Source organism: Microcaecilia unicolor, chromosome 12 (assembly GCF_901765095.1).
Source record: "Microcaecilia unicolor chromosome 12, aMicUni1.1, whole genome shotgun sequence".
Classification (NCBI taxonomy): domain Eukaryota; kingdom Metazoa; phylum Chordata; class Amphibia; order Gymnophiona; family Siphonopidae; genus Microcaecilia; species Microcaecilia unicolor.
This window is the reverse complement of record NC_044042.1, coordinates 95,663,848-95,691,317: the sequence shown is the minus strand read 5'-3', so window position 1 is coordinate 95,691,317 and position 27,470 is coordinate 95,663,848. Positions and strand designations below refer to the sequence as shown.

General features: G+C 44.8%; 1 protein-coding gene across 5 annotated transcripts in view; it reads left to right on the top strand.

Annotated features, from left to right (window-relative positions):
- The window catches only part of LOC115481497 (signal transducer and activator of transcription 5B), a 380,894-nt gene that overhangs the window by 301,479 nt on the left and 51,945 nt on the right, over positions 1 to 27,470 (top strand). For all 5 annotated transcript variants that reach the window (XM_030220676.1, XM_030220679.1, XM_030220674.1 and 2 more), the window contains one exon: positions 8,595 to 8,769. In XM_030220676.1, coding sequence (XP_030076536.1) covers positions 8,595 to 8,769 — 175 coding nt within the window. The remainder of the gene's footprint in view (positions 1 to 8,594; positions 8,770 to 27,470) is intronic.

Here is a 27,470-nt window from a genome sequence, read left to right as displayed (position 1 = left end):
TTTTGTTTGGACATTAGTTTGTACTTCGTTCCCCTTCTTGAAGGATCTTACATTAAAGACAGCTTTGTGGGTGGCTGTTGTGTCAGCATGTAGGATTTTGGAGCTTCAGGCTCTCTCTTGTTAGGATCCCTTTCTTCGCTTTTCAGAGGTGTGGGTCTCCATGTGCACGGTTCCTTCCTTTCTTCTGAAAGTGGTATTTCATCTCAACCAATCTGTGGAGCTTCCGTCCTTTCCCAGGGAAGACTAAGAGGATCAGTATTCTTCCTTGAAGCTTCTTCATGTGCAGACAGACTGTGCTTTTTGGTAAACAGAGGTTTGGCCTCATGGCTTCCAAGCCTACAGTTGCTAGATGGCTGAAGCAGACTATCGCGTCAGCTTATTTGCTTGTGGGGAAGCAGGATCCTCTGGCCTTGCGGGCTCATTCTACGAGGCATACGGCCAGATCCTGAGCAGAGACTACCTTACTGTCTCCGGTGGATATTTGCAAGGCTGCGATTTAGTCAACACTGCATACCTTTTGCCAAACATTATAGGATGGACGTTGCAGTATGCTTGCAAGCCAGTTTGGGGGTTTTGGTCCTCAGGGCAGCGGCGCCAGGATCCCATCCATTTTAGGGATTGCTCTTGAACATCCCACCGGTTTTGGAATAGTTGGAAGCTGCACAATGGAAGGAGACATTAAGTTTTATCTGATAATTTTCTTTCTGTTAGTCCTTCCTACTATTCATGATGTTTCTGAGATGTTTAGTCAGTGTGAAATAGTGTGTCAAATAACGACTGTCATCTTGCATGGAGCTTCCTGCATATCTCTTGTTCTTTATAAGTTGACCAGAGATGAGAGATGTCCACACATGTTTGCTTGTCTGGTTAGTGTTAGGTTAGCAAGTTGTTTAAGATTGTTGTGTTTATTCTTTCTGAGTTTCTCCTTACTGATTGTCTGCATAAATACTGAGGAGCTGGACTGGATGCCAAGAGAGCTTTGTCTCAGTTCAGTTTTCAGTTCTCTATCTCCACCTGCTGGTTGATGGACAAAATTATCCCACAGTTTCTGAAATAGTGGGAAGGACTAATGGTAAGAAAATTTATAAGGTAAGACCTAATTTCTTCTTCCTGACATTGAGGAAATTAGTGTTCAGACTAAATTAAGAGCTTTTATTTTAAAATGTGCCAGCCAATTCCCAGGGGAGGATCAAGATGTGCAGCTCAGTAAGTCATGATGTTGTGAGGCTCTGCTTGGATTTACTTTGTTCTTTGCTGTTAGAAAATTTTGCCTCACGCCAAAAAGAAAGGGATGCTTCCTCTCCCTTCCCGTGTGTTGCAGATCCTGTTGACAGAATAATCAGAAATCACTACTACTACTATTTAGCATTTCTATAGCGCTACAAGGCATACGCAGCGCTGTACAAACATAGAAGAAAGACAGGCCCTGCTCAAAGAGCTTACAATCTAATAGACAAAAAATAAATAAAGTAAGCAAATCAAATCAATTAATGTGAACGGGAAGGAAGAGAGGAGGGTAGGTGGAGGCGAGTGGTTACAAGTGGTTACGAGTCAAAAGCAATGTTAAAGAGGTGGGTTTTCAGTCTAGATTTAAAGGTGGCCAAGGATGGGGCAAGACGTAGGGGCTCATGAAGTTTATTCCAGGCGTAGGGTGCAGCGAGACAGAAGGCGCGAAGTCTGGAGTTGGCAGCAGTGGAGAAGGGAACAGATAAGAAGGATTTATCCATGGAGCGGAGTGCACGGGAAGGGGTGTAGGGAAGGACGAGTGTGGAGAGATACTGGGGAGCAGCAGAGTGAATACATTTATAGGTTAGTAGAAGAAGTTTGAACAGGATGCGAAAACGGATAGGGAGCCAGTGAAGGGTCTTGAGGAGAGGGGTAGTATGAGTAAAGCGACCCTGGCGGAAGATGAGACGGGCAGCAGAGTTTTGAACCGACTGGAGAGGGGAGAGGTGACTAAGTGGGAGGCCAGCAAGAAGCAGATTGCAGTAGTCTAAACGAGAGGTGACAAGGGTGTGGATGAGGGTTTTGGTAGAGTGCTCGGAAAGAAAGGGGCGGATTTTACGGATGTTGTAAAGAAAGAAACGACAGGTCTGCTGGATATGAGCAGAGAAGGAGAGAGAAGAGTCAAAGATGACCCCAAGGTTTCGAGCTGAGGAGACAGGGAGCATGAGAGAGCCATCAACAGAAATAGAAAACAGGGGGAGCGGGGAGGTGGGTTTGGGGGGGAAAATGAGAAGCTCGGTTTTGGTCATATTTAATTTCAGGTGGCGTTGAGACATCCAGGCAGCAATGTCAGACAAGCACACTGAAACTTTGGTTTGGATGCAAGGTGAGATATCAGGGGTAGAAAGGTAGATTTGGGAGTCATCAGCATAGAGATGGTAGGAAAAGCCATGGGATGAGATTAATGAACCAAGGGAAGAAGTGTAGATAGAAAAGAGGAGGGGACCAAGAACAGAACCCTGAGGTACGCCGACAGGCAGAGGGATAGAAGTAGAAGAGGATCCACCAGAGTGAACACTAAAGGTGCGGAGGGAGAGGTAGGAAGAGAACCAGGAAAGGACAGAGCCCTGGAATCCAAGTGAGGACAGGGTATCGAGAAGTATGTTGTGATCGACAGTGTCAAAAGCAGCGGAAAGATCAAGAAGAATGAGGATGGAATATTGACCTCTGGATTTAGCCAGTAATAGGTCATTGGAGACTTTAGTAAGCGCAGTTTCGGTTGAGTGGAGAGGGCGAAAACCAGATTGTAATGGGTCAAGAATAGCATGTGAGGAGAGAAAATCAGGCAGCGGCGGTGAACAGCACGCTCAAGTAATTTGGAGAGAAAAGGAAGGAGGGAGATGGGTTGGTAATTAGAGGGACAAGTAGGGTCAAGTGAAGGCTTCTTAAGGAGAGGTGTGACCACAGCATGTTTAAAGGCAGCAGGGACAGTCGCAGTGGAAAGTGAGAGGTTGAGAATGTGACAGATAAAAGGAATAAGAGTAGGAGAGATGGCATTAAGAAGGTGGGTGGGAATGGGATCAGAGGAACAGGTGGTACATTTTGAGGAAGAAAGGAGAAGTGTAGTTTCCTCAATAGTAACTTCAGGAAAGGAGGAAAGGGAATGAGGGGAAGGAGAGAGAGGGGAACGGACTAGTGGAGGGAGAGCTGGTGAGGTAGAGAAAGCAAGGTTTATCTTTTGAACCTTGTTGTGAAAGAATTCAGCAAGGGTCTTAGGAGATAATGAAGGGGGAGTTGGGGGAGGGGGCACCTTGAGGAGAGAGTTCAATGTGGTGAAGAGAAGTCGAGGATTAGAGCCAAGAGAGTTGGTCAGTTGGATATAATAATCCTGTTTGGCACATAAAAGAGCAGATTGGAAGGAGGTCAGCATGAGCTTAAAGTGTAAGAAATCAGCAAGGGCCTGAGATTTCCGCCAGAGGCGTTCGGCGGAGCGGGTACAAGAACGTAGGTAGCGGATATTAGAATTCAGCCAAGGTTGGGGTTTTGTACGCCTTACAGGGCGGGTCATCAAAGGTGCAAGAGTGTCTAAGGCAGAGGATAGTTGTAAGAAGAAACAGCCTCGTTGACAGACGTGGATGGTGCCACAGTAGAGAGGAGGTTTGAAACATGGGAGGATAGAGATGAAGGGTCAATATCGTGAAGATTCCTAGATAAATTAGATAGGATGGGACGGGACTGGGAGGGAGGAGATTTAAGTGTGAACGTTATAAGATGGTGATCAGAGGAGGGATGATCAGAGGCAAGGAAACTAGAAGGTGAACAGTTGGAGGAGAAGATGAGATCAAGACAGTGACCATTTTGATGAGTGGGGGAGGTGGAGCATAGTTGGAGATATAAGAGTTGGAAGGATCATTAGCAGGAATATTAAAGTCACCAAGGATGAGAGAGGGGGAGGAAGGATCATGGAAGAAGGCAAGCCAGGCGTCAAAGTCACTGAGAAAGGATGAAAGGGACTTATCAGGGGGACGATAAATGACCGCTATTCGAAGAGGCAGAGGAGAGAAAAGGCGGATAGAGTGGACTTCAAAGGAGGAAAAACAGTGAGATTGAGGTGGAAGAAGGGGTTGAAATCTGGAGGAGGGAGAGAGAAGTAGTCCAACACCACCCCCACGGCCAGCAGGGCGAGGAGTATGTGAAAATAGATAACCGCCATGGCACAGGGCTGCGACTGAAGCAGAGTCATCAGGGCAGAGCCAGGTTTCTGTTATGGCGAGCAGATGGAGGTGACGCGAGATAAAGAGGTCCTGGATATAGGGGAGTTTGTTACAGATAGAGCGGGCATTCCATAGGGCGCAAGAGAAGGGCAGAGAAGAGGAGGGGAGTAGAGGAATAGAGATGAGGTTAGAGAGGTCATGGTGAGATCTGTAGAGTTTGGATAATAGTTGGTGAGGAGGGCCAGGATTGGGATTGATGTCACCAGCTGAGAGTAAGAGAAGGAGTAAAAGAGAGCGGAGGAGAGTAGGAGAGGTGTGGCCACGAAGGCGTCGAAGGCGAGAGGTATTTAGGTGGAATGGGGAAGGCAAAATGGAGGGAAGAAAGAGACGGAGATTAAAAGCCAAGAGGGAGGAAGAGGGTAGGAGAGAAGGTGAGGTGATGAAGCTATGTGCATTCTTCATCTCGAGGTGAGCCTGCTGTTCTTGGAATGATGAAGAGCCCAGACCTTGGGATCAAGGTTTCACTTAGCCCCAGTAGTGCCGCCGGGTCAGTGGGAAGGAGCGATCCAGGAGTTGCACAATGCTACAGAATTCATGTTGTTTTGCATAGCTAAGGGCAGGCCTCCTTTAATATCCTTTTTCCTTCTGAGATTACAACTCATGTGGCAGTAAAGTCGCTGTTCCTGGGGGCCATTGAAGGAAGCCAGGGGGTCAGGTTGGTAACGATCGCAGCCCCTCGATTAAACATGCAGAACTAATCCTAGATACAGTCTGGTCTGCTTTGGACCTTCTATACCAGATAATTTCTGGAATAGTTCCTTCAGTGCATCTGAACTCGACTGGATTGCATAAGGTGGAAAAGGGGCATGTTTCTTATTATGCAAAAGTGGAGGACTTGGGATCTCAGGTTCAACAGGTAAATCGAATTTAGGTGTATTTGGCTCAGAATAAGTTGATTCTCCATCATAAAGTAGAGAACTTTGACAATTTTGCTAGATATTTGGACTTGTGAATTCTGAATTTTTCCCAGATGTTGATGGTTTCCCCTAAAGATCTATTTTATAGGGTTTCTTATTATTTTATAGGGTTACTTGATCGTAACCTTTATCTTTCTCTGTTCAATAGTCCCTTTCCCTATGTGTCCTTCTGTCTGTCCTACTCTTATCCTTATTGGTCCTGTCTGTCTGTCCTGATTTAGATTGTAAGCTCTTTTGAGCAGGGACTGTCTTTTCTTCATGTTCAATTGTGAAGCGCTGCGTACAACTGGTAGCGCTATAGAAATGATTTATAGTAGTATTAGTTTCAAATATCCAGACTCTGGGCTTCCTCCTTTACATAAGATATATGTCAGCTGTGACTCTGAAACAGCCTGCCACCTCATTGGAAGCTTATGTTGTTGAGGTTTGATCGGACAGTTTACATTTTGACAGAGATTCTTGAAATTTCAATGGATGAGGTGACATCCAGAAATGCCTCACTGGGTTTCATTTGTCTTCCTCCAGGATAAGAGATTCTTTTAAGATTATTTTTTTCAATTAACTGATTGTAATTTTCTTGGTGGAAAGATTTCTGTTTTTCTTGATGTATCTAAATGTACACAAGTTAGATGAAAATAATTATTTTGTTTTTATCAGAAACTTCTCTAGGAGTTAAATTTCAGTTATCAATGTGTTTTTACTCTAGAAAACAGTTCTTATATGTTCTATGATCTGTCTCAATTGCAATTTTTTGCATTTCTTTCTTCATTTTAATTCGTATTTTCTTCTTGTAAACCATTTTGATTTGTTTTTAAACTAGGAATGATATATCAAAACGATAAACGAATTAAATATCCCAGTACATGAACCCAAAATACAAAGACGTTCAAGACTCTAAATTTGTAATGTCTTTGTATTTTGGGTTCATGTACTGGGATATTTAATTCGTTTATCGTTTTGATATATCATTCCTAGTTTAAAAACAAATCAAAATGGTTTACAAGAAGAAAATACGAATTAAAATGAAGAAAGAAATGCCAGTGTACTGATAGGAAGGAACTCAAGACATCAATCACATAGGGGTCCTTTTACTAAGGTGCACCAAAAAAAGGCCTGCGCTAGTGTAGGCGTGCATTTTGGGCGTGCGCAGATCCATTTTTCAGTGTGCCTGTAAAAAAAAGACCTTTTTAAAAATTTTAAAAAACAGACATGCGGCAAAATTAAAAATTGACACATGTCCATTTTGGGTCTGAGACTTTACCACCAGCTTTTGACTTAGCGGTAAGGTCTCTTGCATTAACCGTTTGGTAATCACCTACTTGCATCAAGTCAGAGTTACTGCCCAATTTTCGCCATGCGCCAGAAAATAAAATACATTTTGTGGCGCGCATAGCGGACATGCATCAAAAAATGAAATTACTGCACAGGCCACGCGGTAGCCAGGCGGTAACTGCAAATTGACGCACGTTAGGCGCGCTTAGGCACCGACGCAGCTTAGTGAAAGGACCCCAGAGTCTATCATACCATAGGAAAGTAAACACAAAATTCAATATACATTACGCTTATCTGGGCAGACTTATACGGCCTGTGCTCTGAAAAAGACAGGTACAAATCAAGGTAAGGAATACACAAAAAGTAGCACATATGAGTTATCTTGTTGGGCAGACTGGATGCACCGTGCAGGTCTTTTTCTGCAGTCATCTACTATGTTACTATTAATGAACTCAAGTTAATATAAATAAAAAATAAAATTCCATACAATTGATTTCAATTTAGGTCACTGCCCTCGCTGCAGAATTCTCCACGGAATGTACATAATATCAAACAACATTAACTTTTTGATTACTTGGGTTAATTTTTCTAATTAATCCAACGTCCTCTGGTGATATGAGAGTTGCTTTTCCCTTCCTAATGTCGACTGCTAGGTAAATTATTTCATGATATTACCTTGTTTTTTTATTTCTTTGGAATTTATCATTATGGATGCACCGTAATCCTATTCAAGGATTTTTATTTCTTTGATGTGTCACTTTAAAAGATTAAACAAAAAAGAAAGAAAAAATGCAAGCCAGCTGTTGTACTACATGGTTTTTTTTACACTTAAGGATCATTTACAAACAGCAGACACTTAAGGGGTCCTTTTACTAAGATGCGCCGAAAAGTGGCCTGTGCTGGTGTAGACGCGTGTAGTGGACGCGTGCAGCTCCATTTTTCAGCTTACCTGCAAAAAAAAAAAAAAGGCCTTTGGGGGGGGGGGGGGGCGAAAATGGATGTGAGGCAAAATTGTTGCTTATCCATTTTGGGCCTGAGACCTTACTGCCACCCATTCACTTAGTGGTAAGGTCTCGCGCGTTAACCGGCCAGTAATCGTCAGCATGCATACAATGCCCATTACTACCCAGTTAGCGCCGCACACCGGAAAATAAAATATATATTTCTGGCACGCATAGTGTGCACTTGTAATACAATGAAATCACCGCCTGGGCCACATGGTAGCTGAACAGTAGTTCCAAATTGGCACACGTTGGGCACACACAGGTGCCTACACAGCTTAGTGAAAGGGCCACTCATGCCATTAATAAGTGGTGTTTGTTGCTTAAAAATGGGCCCTGCTGCAAATAATTCATGGTTTTTTTGGTTTCAGCAGTTTTTTATTGATGATTCAGCATGTTAAACATGAACAAAATGTTCAATATATGATAAAGTAAATATCATAACATACTTATTTGAATAAATTATTCGCTTCTATAATCAAGGTTTTTTCATTTTTCTCCCAGCCTCCCCTTAGGCTTGTTACTGTAAACTAAATGTTTGTATTTCTATTTATTTTTAACAATAAGAAGTGAACAACAATGTCCCTCATTCTCTGAGGACAGTATCAAACCTATATTTGGCAGTACACAAGAGAAATAAGGACTGAAGTACACCAGCAATGTGAACATCAGTTTGTTAACTTTATACTTCCCCCCCCCCATCTAATCCCCCCCACTCCCCATCTTATCCCTTCCGCCCCCCAAACCTCAGTCCACCTGGTCTCCATGTCTCAATAACATTCTGCTGGCTAAACATATGGTAACGACCCTATGGCAAATAATTCATGTTAACGGCGTTAGTGTTTGCCTGAAACTTGAATCTGGCTTTAAATGCATGGACTGTGAAAATGTATAGATGGGTAGTGGTAATTAAAAAAAAAAAAAAAAGAAGAAGATTTGAGGCTAGATTGAAAAAAAGTACCTTCTAGAGTTAGCATAACTGGTTGAACTATATGTTATATAGTTTAAGTAAATTTTAAGTCAAAGCAATTTTGCCAAGGCTGTTGAAAGCAACACTTGAGGTTACATTGGCTTTACCAGATGTATGTTGAAGGTACAGGGCTTTTTTTTCTCCTCTTCATCCTTTAAAGCAGTATCTAATGTATATAAGTGGAGTAACAAATGCTTTTTGTGTTTTCCTGCAGTCCAGTTCTCCCGTGAGTGGCTTGGTGGACTCAATGTCCCAGAAACATCTGCAGATCAACCAGACATTTGAGGAGCTGAGGGTAATAACCCAGGACACGGAAAGCGGACTCAAGAAGTTGCAGCAGACCCAGGAGTACTTCATCATCCAGTACCAAGAGAACCTCCGAATCCAAGGTGAGTGGCAGAAAGCAGGCACAGAGATTGATTGACCTGTGGATGGATAACCACTAAAATAAATTCACACCCTCAGACAGAGGTAGGGGTTCAATTCCCAGCTCATAGGGTTGCCCAGGATCAAGGGTGCTGTGGAAGCAGTGTGTTAACAATTAGATGGGAGTCGGTCATCATGCAACATTGGACATTAGTGGCCATATTTAAAGAGAGACACCTGGTATGTTGTCCCCTGGCTGAGATTTGTTACTCTAACGGTTGGATTAGCCAGTACGAGGATATGGCACATTGAGCCTGATAACTCAGTGCCATTGTTAATGTTTTGGAGTGCAATGCTGACGTGCCGCTGTATTATATATAACCAAAGGATTAACTAGATAAGGATATCCAGTTAATTTAAGAGTATCCTAGCCTGGCTCCAGGAGCGAACCCATTAAATTTATTCAGCCCTGTCCAGTTAAACTCGCACCATATCCATGGAGCATCTCAAACTCTGTCTTTTTGTGGTGGCTAAATTTTTTCTGGACTGTAGGGAGGAGGAAGGGAGCTGTGACTGGCACGTTCATTAGATCTGGAGGAAAACCAGCCTGGCACATAACATCCAGGTGTAATTCTCTGTTTATTCCAACCCCAGCCAGGTAATTACAGATGGTTTAGGAATGTCGCACAGGTGTAATGGTGGCAGAAATATTTCTAGTCCTTTTTTTTTTTTAACTGTTACTTTCTTTCAATTGCTTATTCTTTGGGAGCCTCCAGCTATTCTGCATCATAAATTACAAGCATTTAACATGTGCACTAAATTACACACATAAGGCATACAATAATCCCATGATACAGAATGGAATAATAGAGCTTTATCAGTGCCAGAAACGCATGCCTGTGCCTACATAAATATATCCAATTGCACCTGGCTGCTTAAAAGAAGAAAAAAGATTTGAGATATGAGGCGTTAAAAACAATGGCCCCCTATATTCAAAGGATTTATGCTCCCAACTTGTCTCCTTTGAAAATTTACTAGGGCTGAGTGCATAACTTTATACTGAAAATTCCACTGAACTCCTGAATTTAGGAGCATAAAAAGTGGGTGGTAACGGAGCGGATTTAGGGTGGGGGAAAAGAAGTTAAGAGCTTAGCATTAATTTTTAGCACTAGCCTCGTAAACTAGGCTCATAAAGCTAAGCAAATGAATGGCAGGTCTAAATTTTAAGCTCCCAAAATTAAGATGAATTTTCAGCTGAAGTTTAGGCTTATAAATTTGGCTGAAAATTGGATCCAAATTTAGGAACTTAACATAGGACAAAACATTTAGGAGATTGGCCTTTTTTAATTAAATATCGGGCCCAATGTTTTTTGTTTATGGTTTGTTTTTTGCCTGATTCCTATATTGGACCCTTTGGGGGGGGGGGGGTGAAAAATAAAATCCTAGATCATTTTCTATACAAGTGTGTGTGTTTTAATGGAATTTTCTTTTCCAGAAGGAAGCTGCAGAAATTGAAATATTTTGGTCAAAATGTGGTACCGTTTTAAAACTCTGAAAGTGCACTATCCTGCACTTGTTTTTCCCTGATGGCTTTTGACCCTCATACTGCCAGGGTGTTTGACACCCATAACAACAAGAATTTGTTGGGAGAGAAGGCTTAGGGTAGGGACATGCCGTCGTCAAACCGTGGTGTATTGTTTAAGGCAAATCATGCAGCTTTTTAATTTTTTTCTATAGAACAAGAGCTTTCTTGCAAAGACAGTGTGCATCTTCCCTTTCCCATCTTAACCCATAACCATTCTGTATCTAGACCAAATCATAGAATTAATATATTGACTGTTAAAAGAAATTTTGTAACTGTGTACGTACATCCAAGGATCAAGATCAATTCAGTAAACTATTGAAAAGTCTATTCAGAGGTAAAGTGGGTTGCTCAAGGGGAAGTTTGTTCCACAAAATAGGCCAAAATATTAAAATGAAGCCTCTCTAGAAAGATCTACATGCAGTCAAGAAGGTGTGTGTGGTGGGGGGGGGGGGGGGGGGGGGGAAGCGATAACTGTGCATGCTGTTGAAGAATGCAGTGCCAGAATAGGCATATAGGGAAAAAGATGTGCAATGTAGTTAGGGGCACCCAGAAGACGGCACAGTGTTTTAAATTTGAGTCTTGTGAAGACTAGTAACTAGTGTTTGGCCCGGAGTAGTGGAAAGAAGTGATCATAGCATCAAGCATTGTGAAGCAGTTTTACATTGGTTGATGGAGTAGTTGGAGACATTTCAATATGGACAAAGGAAGACTATTGTATCAGGGGCATAGCCAGACCTCAAGGGGGGGGGGGCACGTTTTGGCCCACTGTCATTCCACCCCTCCTCGCGGCCGCCCTCCCACCGCCACCTCTGCCCCCCGCCACCACCCTCCAACTGCCACTTATGCCGCCCTCCTTGGCCGCCACTCCTCTCCTCCGCCACTGCAAAGGTACCTTGGCTGGCGGGGGTTGCAGTGGTCTCACATTGCCTGGCGCCTTGGCCTGTTTTCAGTTGCTGTGCATTCTCGTTTTAATGAAACTGAGCATGCAGACCCCACCCCTGCCAGCCAAACCAGGGACCCCATTGCCAATTTGGGGGGCCCAGGCCCCCATGGCCCCCGTAGCTATGCCACTGCATTGTATAAAGGATTACAAAAGTCCAGAGCATAATTACCCAGGGCTAAGATAAGGATTCTTAAACGACTGCTTCATGGACCAGCTGGTTTAAGAACTGACGAGGGGAAGTAATTTTAGACCTAGTCCTTAGTGGAATGTAGGATTTGGTGTGAGAAGTAATAGTGTTAGGACCATGATTAAACCTTTCAAAATAGGAAAAGGATTCAAATTTTTAAAAATTGGAAACACATGTAAGTTAGATGCAAAGCATTGATAAGGCAAAGATTTTTGAAAAGATGCTCACCCTATAGAGGCAAAAATGAACATTAAAAATTTTCCAGGTGCATTTAAAACAAAAAGCCTGTAAGGAAGTCAGTTCGACTATTAGATGATCAAGGGGTAACAGGGGCTCTCAGGGAGGACAAGGCCATAGCAGAAAAACTAAATGAAATTCTTTGCTTTCGTCTTTACTGAGGACAATGTGAGGGAGTTACCAGTGACAGAAATGGTATTTGAGGGTGATAATTCGAAAGAATTGAAATAAATCTTGGTGAACCTTGAAGATGTAACGGGGCAAACTAAAACGTATACACGCCAGAGTGCTGAAAAGACTCAAAATGAAATTATAGATATACCATTAATAATTTCTAACCTATCATTAAAATTGACGACTGTACCTCATGATTAAAGGGTGCCAACATAAATGCCAATTTTTAAAGGGAGTTCTAGGGAGGATCCAGAAACTACAGACCAGTGAGCCTGACATCCAGGTCCAGGCAAAATTATTACTCCATGGCAAGAAGCACTGCCATGGGATGCATGGAGGCATCCTGCAGTAGTGTGCCGATCAGTACGCGCTAATCCCGTGCTGAAAAATACTTCTTATTTTTCAGCATGGGAGACGTGACTATGGGCGGAGAGTATTTATTTATTTATTTTATTTGTTACGTTTGTATCCCACATTTCCCCACCTATTTGCAGGCTCAATGTGGCTTACAATAGTACCGTAGGGGCGTTCCCCAATTCCTGTATAAACAGTTACACAGTGATGTTATTGTAGAATAGGGTTCATGTGGAACAAACAAACATATTAGGGAATCATATAGAGGAAGAGCAGGTGTGTTGTGCACTGATCGGGTAGCGCGGGCACATTGCCGCATGCTGTCTGATTATCATGGGGTTAGTGCTGGAGCACTTAGCGCCTACAAAATAGGTGGCGATAAGTTGCTTCCGCGGTAATTGGCAAGCGCTAATTGGGAAATTAGCGCATGGTTATTAAAGAATAATATACAAACGTGGCCACTACCACTCTAAAAGTGGCCCCAGCACATAGGAAACCGATGCGCTAACCCCTAACCCTTATTCACTTCTTCAGAACCCTTATTTTATCATCCTCACTTTAATATTCCCTTATCTCTTGTTTGTCCTGTTTGTCTGTCCTAATTAGATTGTAAACTCTGTCCAGCAGGGACTGTCTCTTCATGTTCAAGTGTACAGAGCTGCGTACATCTAGTAGCGCTATAGAAATAAGTAGTAGTAGTAGTTACGGTTTTTAATGGCACAAAGCCAACCAGGGTTTAGCTAAGGGAAGTGTTGCCTAACCAATCTGCTAGATGTTTTTGAAGTAGTGAATAAACATGAATAAAGGCAATGCAGTTGATATAGTGTATCTGGATTTTCAGAAAGCATTTTACAGAGTCCTTCATGAGAGACTTCTAGGGAAATTAAAAAGTCATGGGATTGGACACAGTGTCCTGTTGTGAACTGGGAACTGGTTGAAAGAGAGTAGACTAGGGTGAAATGGTAAGTATTATTCATGGAGTGGAGGAGTAGCCTAATGGGTTAGTGCAGTGGGCTTTGATCCTGGCAGTCTTCCCACTACAGCTCCTTGTGACCTTGAGCAAGTCACTTAACCCTCCATTGCCCCAGGAATAAAAACTTAGATTTCTCTAGGGACAGAGAAAGTACCTGCATATAATGTGTACAGCGCTGCATATATCTAGTAACACTACAGAAATGATTAGTATTAGTAGTAGTAGTAGTAGAGAGAGGTGAATACTGGAGTACCCCAGGGATCTGTATTGGGATCTCTGATTTTTAACACTTTTATAAATTATCAAGAAATGGAACAGCAAGTGAGGCAATCCAATTTGCAGATGATATTCAAAGTTGTTGAATCACATTCAGATTTTGAGAAATTGTAAGATAAATCTTGGGAGACTGGGTATCCAAGTGGTAGATAAAATTGAGGTCAAATCTTTATTTTATGATCAAATGCACAAAACAGATAACTACTACTACTACTACTTATCATTTCTATAGCGCTACTAGACATATGCAGCGCTGTACACTTGAACATGAAGAAGACCGTCCCTGCTCGACAGAGCTTACAATCTAATTAGGACAGACAAACAGGAGATAAGGGAATATTTAAGTGAGGATGATAAAATAAGGGTTCTGAACAAGTGAACAAGAGTTAGGAGTTAAAAGCAGTATCAAAAAGGTGGGCTTTTAGCTTATATTTGAAGACGGCCAGAGATAGAGCTTGACGTACTGGCTCAGGAAGTGTATTCCAGGCATAAGGTGCAGCAAGATAAAAGGAACGGAGTCTGGAGTTAGCAGTGGAGGAGAAGGGTGCAGATAAGAGAGATTTACCCAGTGGACGGAGTTCCCTGGAAGGAATATAAAACAATAACATCTTTATATTATATTATAATTCCCCCTCCCCCATCCCTATCCCCACCATCTCTATACCTCTCCCTAACAAGCTTTAAAACAGATCACCTTGCTCAGTCAGAGTTGCCAATAGTTTACAAAAAGAAAAAGTTATCAGTAGAAATCAAACAAAATAAAACATGGAAAAGAAAATAAGATGATACCTTTTTTATTGCACATAACTTAATACATTTCTTGATTAGCTTTCGAAGGTTGCCCTTCTTCCTCAGATCGGAAATAAGCAAATGAGGTAGCAGATAGTATATATGAGAGAAACATCAAAGCATTACTTTGTCTGACAGAGTAGGAGGGTGGGGGTATGCATGGGGACATCAAAGCATTTCATTGATATTCTAACAGGATGGGTGTTGGTTGGTGAGAGGAGGGTAATAAACAGAGAAATACAGCTTTATGTTTTATAATGAGTTAGAAAACCCAGATCCTTATTAAGTCCTGTTTGTTGGGTGTCAAAATATTCAATCATTCTTATTTCAAAGGTCTTACGTTCCTGTATTGTTTTAAAATTACCTTTCAGTATTCTTACTGTGAAATCACTGGTGCAGTGTTCTGGTCTTGTGAAGTGTTGGCCCACAGCGGTGGGGGCCTGACTGGCACCGGCTATTTTCATGTGATGTCTGTGCAGATTGAATCTTGTCTTAAGCATCTGGCCTGTTTCTCCAATATAGCATCCTTCATTACATTTTTTTTACACTGAATGATATTTTACATGCTCATCTTCCAATGTGGTATATATCATTCCTTGTCATCAAGCAGATGAAGCCATTACGTATGGGTTATGTCCATCAACCAGCAGGGGAGATAGAGAGCACGCAAACTTTCACAGTGCCCTCTTGGCCAGCTAGCTCCACTGCCTCTTCAGTATTCTCTATCTCCCTTAGCAGGGTGGCTGCAGCTTGTTCGAGCTCCAGAAAAATCTGCCGGGAGGTGGTTCCTGGCTTGCTAGTTGTTAACCGGGGTGTTGGAGGCTATAGCAGCTTCACTTTAAAGGCACATAGGTTAGCCCTTTCCCTGCCTTACCCATACCTCTGTGGATGTGGACATATTGCCTTGCTTTCCCTATCCTTACCCACCAACAGTGGATGCAGGCATATAGGTTCGCCCTTTCCCTGCCTTTCCCACTCATCTGAGCCTCCGGAGTCTTCAATACCTCTGCTTTCCTCACAGCTTAAAAAAAAAAAAAAAAAGTCGCGTCGCGTTTTTAAACGCAGAGATGCTGGAACAGAGGTTTTTGACCTGATTTTCAGCAGGATCGTAGTTGTACACTAGATCCTTTGAGGTAAGAGTGTTTTCCAACTCCTCCGGGGTGGGCCCGCGATCGGGGCGAGTTTGGCGCGAAGCCGCCATTTTGGATTTTACCGCCGTTTTTTGGCGATGGCTGCGGACAATGTAAAGCGCTGTTCCACTTGTGGCAAGCGCAAATCAGCAGCAGGGCTCTGTAAATCGTGCTGTACTGGCGTAGGAGCCGGCCCGAGCATGGCGAGCGATGTTTCTTCCCGCTCTGAGCTGGCAGCGGGCGCCATTTTGCTTACACCGCATGGCGCGGCCTCCGTGGACACGGAGAGACCTGAGCCGGGTGGGGCACATCGAGATGAGGTTATTTCAGGAGTGGCTAGCACCGGACAGGATCTGGGTGCCCAGGGTGAGATTTTCTCCCCGGATGTTGTGCTTTTGCTGCATAAAGCATACATGATGAAAAGAGCCCTTCCTCAAGGGTCGCCTGAGGCTCCTCTGATTGCCCCCCCCCCCCCCCCCGATGGATTCTGGCCTGGGACTGCCCAGTGAGGTTTTTTTCCTGGATGCTTGGCCTAAAGATAAGCGCAGAAGGGTTAATTCCCCTTCAGATTGTGGTGCACCTTCCCCCCCCCCCCCCCCCCCCCCCCCCCCCCCGTGGTCGGGGTGTGAGGATTCGGAGAACTCTGACAGACGTTTTTGGTCTGAGGAACCAGAGTCAGGTGCGGATTTACCACAGGATCTGGATGATCCCTCCGCGGTGAGGATTTTCCACCGTGACGAGCTGCCAGCGCTTATTTTAGATACCCTGCAGGCCCTCTCGATTGAAGATCCTGACAGTGGCATGGCCTCCTCGGGTAATCCCAGGATGGCTAGTACCAAGAAAGCTGCTCGGGCCTTCCCTTTGCATGACTCCATCCTAGAGCTTGTTTCGGCTCAGTGGGCTGACCCCGAGGGACCTTTGAGAGTTTCCAGGGCTATGGGGCAGTTATACCCTCTGCGTGAGGGACATATGGCTCGTTTTCAAAAGCCTACAGTGGATGCCCTAGTCACTGCGGTGACAAAGAGAACTACCCTCCCTGTTGAAGGAGGTGTTGCCCGGAAGGATGTTCAAGACCGTAGGCTGGAAACAGCATTGAAACGGTCCTTTGAAATTGCAGGTCTCACTGTTCGGGCGTCTGCATGCAGCTGTTATGCTGTGAGAGCCTGCCTAGCTTGGCTGCAACAGGCAGTGGCTCAGCCCGGAGATGGAGCGGAGCCCTTCTTGGATGTGGCTCCACGGATGGAGGTGGCCTTGTCCTTTCTGGCTGATGCCCTTTATGACCTTGTCAGAGCTTTGGCTAAACAAATGGCAGTAGCAGTGGCGGCTCGCCGTCGTCTGTGGCTACGACACTGGGCAGCGGACATGGCCTCTAAGCAAAGGTTGGTGAAGTTGCCTTTTCAAGGACTTCTCCTATTTGGTGAGGAGTTGGAGAAAATTGTGAAAGGCCTGGGTGATCCAAAACCCCAACGCTTGCCCGAAGATAGGCAGAGGCCTTCCTCTAAGGGCCAGGCGGTCCACTCCTCGTACAGACCTCGCTTCCGTGAAGCTAGAAGGTACCGCCCGGGGCGTTCTGCTGGGTTCACTTCACGTGCCCGTGGTCAGCAGAGGAACTCCTTTCGCTCGGACAAGCGTTCCGCAGCCGGTGGCTCAAGGCCAGGAGTTCAGGGGCGACCCTCTCAATGATGGTGCACCGGCCCTCTCCTCGATGCCTGTCATCGAAGGATGGCTTTCCCTCTTTGTCGAGGAGTGGGCCAAGATTTCCTCAGATCAGTGGGTTCTGGACCTGATCAGAGATGGATACAGAATAGAATTCAACGCCCCAGTAAGAGACGTGTTTGTGGAGTCCCGATGCGGTTCTGCCGTCAAACGGGCGGCGGTGGAGGAGACTTTACAAGGTCTGATTCAGTTAGGGGCAGTGACCCCGGTGCCTCCCGCCGAGCAAGGCTGCGTCCGATACTCCATCTACTTTGTGGTGCCGCGAAAAGGTGGGTCCTTTCGCCCTATTCTGGACTTAAAAGAAGTGAACAAGTCCCTGAGAGTGCGGCATTTCCACATGGAATCCCTGCGCTCCGTCATTGCGGCGGTTCAGCCAGGAGAGTTTCTCACGTCTCTAGACCTGAAAAAAGCTTACTTGCACATACCGATTTGGCCCCCGCACCAGAAGTTTCTGAGGTTTGCGGTGTTGGGAAAACATTTCCAGTTCAGGGCCTTGCCTTTTGGCCTCGCCACAGCTCCCCGAACCTTTTCGAAGGTAATGGTGGTAGTAGCTGCTTTTCTCAGGCGAGAAGGTATCAGGGTTCACCCGTACCTAGACGACTGGCTCATCAGAGCAGACTGCAACAGAGAGCTTACAAGCTACAGCTAGAGTGGTCTCAGTACTGCAATCTCTAGGCTGGGTCATCAATATGGCCAAAAGTCACCTGTCCCCTTCACAATTTCTAGAGTTTTGGGGGGCCAGGTTCGACACAGTATCGGGCTATGTGTTCCTACCCGAGCTAAGGCGGTGCAAGCTTCAGAATCAGGTCTGTCTGCTCCTGAGGATGCCCCGCCCGCGAGCTTGGGACATTGTCCAGCTGCTGGGATCGATGACAGCCATGATGGAAGTGGTACCCTGGGCGAGAGCACACCTGAGACCTCTACAGTATTCCCTACTCCGGAGATGGTCTTCTATTTCTCAGGATTACCAATGCAGACTTACTTGGCTCCCTGCGGCCCGTCTCAGCATGGAGTGGTGGCTCTCGGACAGCATGCTGCGGCGAGGAATGCCGCTGATGCTCCCCGTTTTGTGCCTAGTGGTAACAGATGCCAGCCTGAAGGGCTGGGGCGCACACTGCAAGGGGAAGCATGCCCAGGGTCTATGGACACCCGAGGAGTCGGAGTGGTCCATCAACCGCCTAGAGTTGAAAGCGGTGTTTCAGGCGCTTCTGGCCTTTCAAGTGACCCTGGAAGGATTGGCTGTCAGAGTGATGTCGGACAACACGACAATGGTGGCTTATATAAATCGACAAGGCGGAACAAGGTGCAGAGCACTAGCCACGCAGGCCGAACTGATTTGCCACTGTGCCGAGCTGCATCTTCAGTGTCTGTCGGCAGCTCATATTGCAGGTCAGAGCAATGTGCAGGCCGATTATCTGAGCAGGCATCAGATCGATCCAGCAGAATGGAATCTGGCAGCCGAAGTATTCCTGCAGATCTGTGCCAAATGGGGCAAGCCCGTGATGGATCTAATGGCGACAAGTGCCAATACCAAAGTCCCGTGCTTCTTCAGCAGACGGAGAGATCCTCGCTCGGCGGGGTTGGTTGCCTTGGTCTACTTTATGTGTTTCCCCCATGGCCCTTGATAGGGCGCCTGCTCTTGCGGATTCGGCTGCACCCAGGAGAAGTGGTCCTCATCGCCCCGGATTGGCCAAGGAGACCTTGGTATGCAGACCTCCGACAGATGCTCCTGGAGGCTCCTCTGCCGTTACCTCTGGTACCGAACCTGTTGACTCAGGGACCGGTAGCCATGGAGGACGCCGGCCGCTTTGGTCTTACGGCATGGCTATTGAGAGGGCGCAATTGAGGGATAAAGGTTATTCCAATAAAGTTATTTCCACTCTCCTGCAAGCCCGCAAGCGGTCCACTTCCGTGGCTTATGCCAGGATTTGGTGCCTGTTTGAGTCTTGGTGTGCTTCCAGAGCCATTGCTCCAATGCGGGCTCCTGTCTCGCCGATTCTGGACTTTTTGCAGGAAGGTGTACAAAAAGGCTTGGCCTATAATTCCCTGCGGGTGCAGGTGGCAGCGTTGGCCTCCCTTCGTGGTAAGGTGGAAGGCGTGTCTTTGGCTGCTCACCCAAATGTGGCACGGTTTCTTAGAGGGGTGCTTCGGCTCCGACCTCCAGTGCGAGCACCCTGTCCAGCTTGGAACCTGGGGCTAGTTTTAAAGACCCTGCAGGCATCTCCTTTTGAGCCGCTTCGGCGAGCATCGGAGAAAGATTTGACACTGAAGGCCGTTTTTCTGGTGGCCATTACCTCGGCGAGACGGGTGTCAGAGCTCCAGGCGCTGTCCTGTAGAGACCCATTTCTGCAATTTTCAGAGTCCGGAGTCACGGTTCGGACCGTGCCTTCCTTTATGCCTAAGGTGGTTTCAGCCTTTCACCTAAACCAGCCTATTTTCTTGCCCTCTTTTTCAGAGGAAGAGTTTCCAGAATCTTTTGGGCAGCTGCACCTTTTGGATGTGCGCAGGACTCTGCTGCAGTATCTGCGAGTTACTAACTCTTTCAGGACTTCTGATCATCTGTTTGTTTTGCTATCCGGTTCTCGCAGAGGGTCTCCAGCGTCTAAAGCCACTATTGCCCGCTGGCTCAAAGAAACTATCTTTTCAGATTATCTGCTGGCCGGCAGGGTTCCGCCTGTAGCCTTTAAGGCACATTCTACTAGAGCGATTTCTTCCTCTTGAGCTGAAACTGGAGCACTCTCTCTTCAAGAGATATGCAGTGCAGCAACATGGGCTTCTAAGCTCTCCTTTGCCCGACATTACAGGCTGGATGTGGCTTCCAGGAGGGATGCGCGTTTTGGTGCACAAGTGCTAGCGCGTGGTGTGGCTTGTTCCCACCCTATCTAGGGATTGCTTTGTTACATCCCATACGTAATGGCTTCATCTGCTTGATGACAAGGAAGGGAAAATTAGGTTCTTACCTTGGTAATTTTCTTTCCTTTAGTCATAGCAGATGAAGCCATGAGCCCTCCCTGTATGATTGTCTGTATGCTGTGAATCTGTTTTTCAGGTTCTGTTCTAATTTCCTGAAGTTCCTTCCTTGGGAGAAAGTTGGAAAACAATCTTCAGGATTCATGTTCAGTTTAAATTTAGGAGGATGTGTTCATTCCCTCCAGCATGTTTTTTTTTTTGGAGAATGTGTTGATTCTCTCCAGGAGGCGCGTGTGTTCCCCTCCAGTTCTATAAATAGGAGGATGAGTTCATTCCCTCCAGTGTGTTGGGAGGATGTGTGATTCCCTCCAGGAGGCGCGTGTGTTCCCCTCCACTTATACAATAAGGAGGATGAGTTTATTCCCTCCAGGAGGATGTGCATTCCCTCCTTTATGAGTTCATGCCCTTGTGATGGGCCATCGTTCGCTGTGAGGAAAGCTCTTGTGATTCCCATTGCGGTTTGCCATACTGCTTTGGAAGCTTCAAATACTGAAGAGGCAGTGGAGCTAGCTGGCCAAGAGGGCACTGTGAAAGTTTGAGTGCTCTATCTCCCCTGCTGGTTGATGGACATAACCCATACGTAATGGCTTCATCTGCTATGACTAAAGGAAAGAAAATTACCAAGGTAAGAACCTAATTTTCCCTTCAGTGTAAAAAATGTAACGAAGGATGCTATATTGGAGAAAGAGGCCAAATGCTTAAGACAAGATTCAATCTGTACAGACATCACATGAAAATAGCTGGTGCCAGTCAGGCCCCCACCGCTGTGGGCCAACACTTCACAAGACCAGAACACTGCACCAGTGATTTCACAGTAAGAATACTGAAAGGTAATTTTAAAACAATACAGGAACGTAAGACCTTTGAAATAAGAATGATTGAATATTTTGACACCCAACAAACAGGACTTAATAAGGATCTGGGTTTTCTAACTCATTATAAAACATAAAGCTGTATTTCTCTGTTTATTTCTCTGTTTATTACCCTCCTCTCACCTACCAACACCCATTCTGTTAGAATATCAATGAAAAGCTTTGATGTCCCCATGCATACCCCCACCCTCCCACTCTGTCAGACTGTCAAAGTAATGCTTTGATGTTTCTCTCATATATACTATCTGCTACCACATTTGCTTATTTCTGATCTGAGGAAGAAGGGCAACCTTCGAAAGCTAATCAAGAAATGTATTATGTCCAATAAAAAATGTATCATCTTATTTTCTTTTCCATGTTTTATTTTGTTTGATTTCTATTGATAACCTTTAAGAGTGGACTAACACGGCTACCACACCTCTCATCAAAAAGAAAAAGAGAACCACATGCCCAACCCAAATCAATGATTGACTGATCAACCCCCTCGTATGGCCCACCCTGTTCCTGCCCTTACTCCCCTTCACACACCCCTTCTCCCAACCCGTCCAGATCCCAAAAATGTCAAACAGCCATGGGATGCGCAGGAAGTGAGGTATTCCCCAAGTCATTTAATATTACACTGCATGCTCTTGGAGTGAGAGCATTTCTGACCACTGGGAACAGATCACTGTGGTTAGAAGAATGGCCCTGTGGAAAAAAACAGTGAGTTGAATCCAAGGAGGATAACAAAGAAGTCTTTATTGGGAATAACTAAAATACAACCCGACACGGCCGTGTTGGTTCGTATTTTAGTTATTCCCAATAAAGACTTCTTTGTTATCCTCCTTGGATTCACCTCACTGTTTTTTTCCACTGCTCACGGTTTCGTAAGGATCGTTCCTCCTCCTTGGCCCCACCACTTCTATCAGCTGCTTCCAAGGGTAGTAATAAAATTCTATACTTACAGAAATGAAGACAGTGTTTCAGAGCATGTAACAGATAATTCAAATGCCACAGAGCAAAAGGGTATGTAAGCCTCACTGGCCATCAGCCAGTCCTGCAAATGTCTGAGCAAGCAGGCTTGATTATATTTTTCTATATCGGGCATTCCATAGTTTCCTTGATGCCAGATACCACAGAATACTTCTAATTTCAATTTAGGTTTCTCCCTGTCTCAATAAAATGTCATGAGGGTGTGCCTCAGCAGCTTCCAAAAGTGGAGAGGAAGCATTTGGGAAACACAAAGCCAGTGGGAGAATAAAATCATACGGGAGAGACTAGTTCTCTCTGTCATGGACGATGGTAAATTCCCCTAGCTAGCTAGTTGCTGACGAGTATCATCTAAAAGTTTAGAAATATTGAATTGATAGATGTCACATATTAGTGTTAGCAAAATCCCCAAATATTTAAAGGATCTTTCCACACACTTCAGTGGAAAGACACCAGGCCAATTTTCATGAAAAAAGTCATTTGTTGCCAGCACTTCAAATTCAATAAGGTTAAATTTAAAACCTCCAAAGTTACTGCACTCCTGGAAACATTTCATCAATGTTGTTAATGATTCAAATGGGTTTGTAATATTCTGCATGATTTGAAAACGTCAGATATTGTTAGCCCATTGGCCATTAAGTAGGCATTGCAGTAATCCAATCCTGAGATTATTAATGAATCAATTAATATGCAAAGGGAACACTTGGTGGCATGTGGAATATATCCCTAGTGACACAGTATACCCTCTAATACCACCATAAACCCTCCCCTAAAATTATCTGAAATCCCACCCCCCCAGTGCTGCTTTAATATTGAGAGGCAGGAGCAATGCTCATTTGATCTTGCCTCCATGTAACCATCTTTAAAAATAGTGGTGCCTGACCCTAAGTGATATATCCCAGGATTAACAGCACAGGGTCAGTCTGTCAAGTTAATGTGCCATCAGGGAAATCTTTCAGGTGGGAAGCGGGGGGATGGGGCAAGGGGCCATGCACCACCAGGGACATATGTGGAGTGAGGAATTGAGGGGTCCAGGGCCCACTGGACTGCCAGAGCACTTTGAAGGGAGGGAGTAGGGAATGGGATTTGAGGAGTCCAGCATTTTTTTAAGGTCTTTGTATCAATCAGTCCTGGCTACATTTTACTGCTGTGGTGTGCACTGTTTTGTTTTTTTCTGATATTGTACACTTTTTAGCGTAGTGGTAATTTGCATGCCATTAGTTTACTGCATCAGAACTAAAAATATTTGTAGTATGCATTTTAGAACACTGTGTGCTGGAGCTTAGTGTACTGTTCTAACATACAGCTTTCTGCATCAAGGCCAATATTAAGAATAATTAGGAAAAGAATAGAGAATAAAATTGCCTCTTTTGCTTCCCGGTGTGACTGTATCTTGAGTATTGTGTGTAATTTGGTCACCGCATCTCAAAAAAGATACAGCAGAATTAGAAAAGGTACAGAGAAGGCCATTGAAAATGATAAAGGGGATAGAATGACTCACTATGAAGAAAGATTAAAGATTCTCTTCAGCTTGGAAAAGAGATAGCTGAGGTCTATAAAATCCTGAATGTAGTGGAATGGGTAAAAGTGAATTCATTGATTATTCTTTCAAAAAAATATTACAAAGACTAAGGAAGTAGAGGTGTGCGTGGGGACAGGTACAATGGGAAATCTGCGGGGATGGGGACAAAAAAGCCATTACTACCACAGGGACAGGAGGGGATGGATTAGAAGTGAAAGGGAACAGGAGAGGCTGGGGACCAGATTATGCCCTATGCATACCTCGACTTGGAAATTCAGTTAGTTTCCAACACCTCAGAAAAAAGAAAATCAAGAGAAGCTCACTTTGAAGAATACTGGAGCATAGCTGGGACAGGTTTGGGAAGAAGGGGAATTATTCTCTTTTGAGGATATTTGGGAAGAATGTGGGCTTCCTGCTTCCAGTGCTTTTCAGTATCATCAGGTGTGTGACTTTGTCTCTAGGAGGGCAAAGGGGGAGTTGAGCTTAACAGAGACACACCTGGAGCGGGCGATGGTTGTTTGGGGGGGGGGGGGGAGGTATATCCAGATTATATAAGGCCCTCCTATCTCATCATAAACCTATCAAGTATTACTTGTTAAAGTAATACTTGATTTGATTTGCTTACTTTATTTATTTTTTGTCTATTAGATTGTAAGCTCTTTGAGCAGGGACTGTCTTTCTTCTATGTTTGTGCAGCGCTGCGTATGCCTTGTAGCGCTATAGAAATGCTAAATAGTAGTAGTAGTAGTAGTAAAAAGCATTAGGCGTCTCTTATGAATATTCACAGTGGGAACGAGTATTTAAATCTCTGCTTAAAGTATCTGAATCTAGCACCTTAATTGAGAATGGATACAAAGTACTTTATTGCTGGAATTATACTCCCAAACGTTTGGCCAGAATGTTTCATTTGGGGTCAGCTTTGTGCTGGCGTCAGTGTGGTCAAGAGGGAGACACGTATCACATCTGGTGGGCTTATCCCCGTGCTCAAGAGTTTTGGACTACTGTTTTGAAATTTGTTTCAAGCCTAACTCAGATTACGTATCCTATGAAAATGGACCATTGTCTTCTGCATGTTAAGCCGCTGGGAGTGAAGTCATGTATGTATCACTTGGTCTCCCATGTGTTTGTTGCCAGCAAATTGGGGCTTGCTGTGGCTTGGAAGCAACCGACTTTTCTGGGGCTTTGTGTGATTCTGCGCAAGTTGGACTACATTCACTTGACGTCTAAATTGACAGCTTTACACACTGGTCACTTGCTGATTTATCATCGCACTTGGGACCCATATGTGCAGTGGTCTCCTCTCTGTTTACCATATTGACTGGATATTGAGTGGGAGGGGTGGTTATTGGTGGGGAGGGGAGGTGGAAGGGTTGGGCTTACAGAGAATAATTGTATAGCTTTAAGGCAATCTGGTATATAATTTTGTTCATGGTTGATGTTGTGGCTGTATTTGCTTGGTTTGGATGTGATTCATTATGTTCTCGAATAAAAGTAAAAAAAAAAAAAAAAGAATACTGGTGCATGTGTTGAGCAATTTGTCGATTTGTTTCAAGAATTTTGGCAGAGTATAATCTCCACCGAGCTGCTCTCACCTTTGCAACTGATAATGCAGCTATTATGAAAGCAGCATTTTGAGATGAGGTCTGGATAGGTTGCTGCAGGTCATAATCTCAATCTCGTACCGTCTGAAAATAACAAGAAGCAGCATAAGGAGTGTCAAAGCAAATGCAAGGTGCAGATAAAGAAGGCCAAGAGGGATTATGAAAAAAAGATAGCATTAGAGGCAAAAAAACATAGTAAAAAAATTTTTCGGTATATTAAAAGCAGGAAGCCGGCAAAAGAATCAGTTGGGCCGCTGGATGACCGAGGGGTAAAAGGGGCAATCAAGGAAGACAAAGACGTAACGGAGAGACTGAATGAATTCTTTGCTTTGGTCTTCACCGAGGAAGATTTGGGTGGGATACCGGTGTCGGAAATGATATTTCAAGCGGACGAGTCGGAGAAACTTACTGACTTCACGGTAAACCTGGAGGACGTAATGGGGCAGTTCGGCAAACTGAAGAGTAGCAAATCTCCTGGACCGGATGGTATTCATCCTAGAGTACTGATAGAACTGAAAAATGAGCTTGCGAAGCTACTGCTAGTGATATGCAACTTATCCTTAAAATCGAGCGTGGTACCGGAAGATTGGAGGGTGGCCAATGTAACGCCCATTTTTAAAAAAGGCTCCAGGGGAGATCCGGGAAATTATAGACCGGTGAGTCTGACGTCGGTGCCGAGGAAAATGGTAGAGGCTATTATTAAAAACAAAATTACAGAGCACATCCGAGGACATGGATTACTGAGACCGAGTCAGCACGGCTTTTGTGTGGGGAAATCTTGCCTGACCAATTTACTTCAATTCTTTGAAGGAGTAAACAAACATGTGGACAAAGGGGAGCCGGTTGATATTGTGTATCTGGATTTTCAAAAGGCGTTTGACAAGGTACCTCATGAAAGGCTACAGAGGAAATTGGAGGGTCATGGGATAGGAGGAAATGTCCTATTGTGGATTAAAAACTGGTTGAAGGATAGGAAACAGAGAGTGGGGTTAAATGGGCAGTATTCACAATGGAGAAGGGTAGTTAGTGGGGCTCCTCAGGGGTCTGTGCTAGGACCGCTGCTTTTTAATATATTTATAAATGATTTAGAGATGAGAGTAACTAGCGAGGTAATTAAATTTGCTGATGACACAAAGTTATTCAAAGTCGTTAACTCGAGACAGGATTGTGAAAAATTACATGAGGACCTTACTACTACTACTTAACATTTCTAGAGCGCTACTAGGGTTACGCAGCGCTGTACAATTTAACAAAGAGAGACAGTCCCTGCTCAAAGAGCTTACAATCTAATAGACAAGTGAACGGTCGGTCCGATCGGGGCAGTCAAATTGGGGCAGTCTGGATTCACTGAACGGTAAGGGTTAGGTGCCGAACGCAGCATTGAAGAGGTGGGCTTTAAGCAAAGACTTGAAGATGGGCAGGGAGGGGGCTTGGCGTAAGGGTTCAGGAAGGTTGTTCCAAGCATAGGGTGAGGCGAGGCAGAATGAGCGGAGCCTGGAGTTGGCGGTGGTGGAGAAGGGTACTGAGAGGAGGGATTTATCCTGTGAACGGAGGTTACGGGCGGGAACGTAAGGGGAGATGAGGGTAGAGAGGTAGTGAGGGGCAGCAGACTGAGTGCATTTGTAGGTAAGAAGGAGAAGCTTGAATTGAATGCGGTATCTGATCGGAAGCCAGTGAAGTGACCTGAGGAGAGGGGTGATATGAGTATATCGGTTCTGGCGGAATATGAGACGTGCAGCAGAGTTCTGAACAGACTGAAGGGGGGATAGATGGCTAAGTGGGAGGCCGGTGAGGAGTAAGTTGCAGTAGTCCAGGCGAGAGGTAATGAGAGCGTGGACGAGAGTTCGGGTGGTGTGTTCAGAGAGGAAAGGGCGAATTTTGCTGATGTTAAAGCGGCTAAATGGCAGATGACGTTTAATGTGAGCAAGTGCAAGGTGATGCATGTGGGAAAAAAGAACCCGAATTAAAGCTACGTCATGCAAGGTTCCACGTTAGGAGTTACGGACCAAGAAAGGGATCTGGGTGTCGTCATCAATAACACGCTGAAACCTTCTGCTCAGTGTGCTGCTGCGGCTAGGAAAGCGAATAGAATGTTGGGTATTATTAGGAAAGGTATGGAAAACAGGTGTGAGGATGTTATAATGCCGTTGTATCGCTCCATGGTGCGACCGCACCTTGAGTATTGTGTTCAATTCTGGTCGCCGCATCTCAAGAAAGATATAGTAGACTTGGAAAAGGTGCAGCGAAGGGCGACTAAAATGATAGCGGGGTTGGGACGACTTCCCTATGAAGAAAGACTAAGGAGGCTAGGGCTATTCAGCTTGGAGAAGAGACGGCTGAGGGGAGACATGATAGAGGTATATAAAATAATGAGTGGAGTGGAACAGGTGGATGTGAAGCGACTGTTCACGCTTTCCAAAAATACT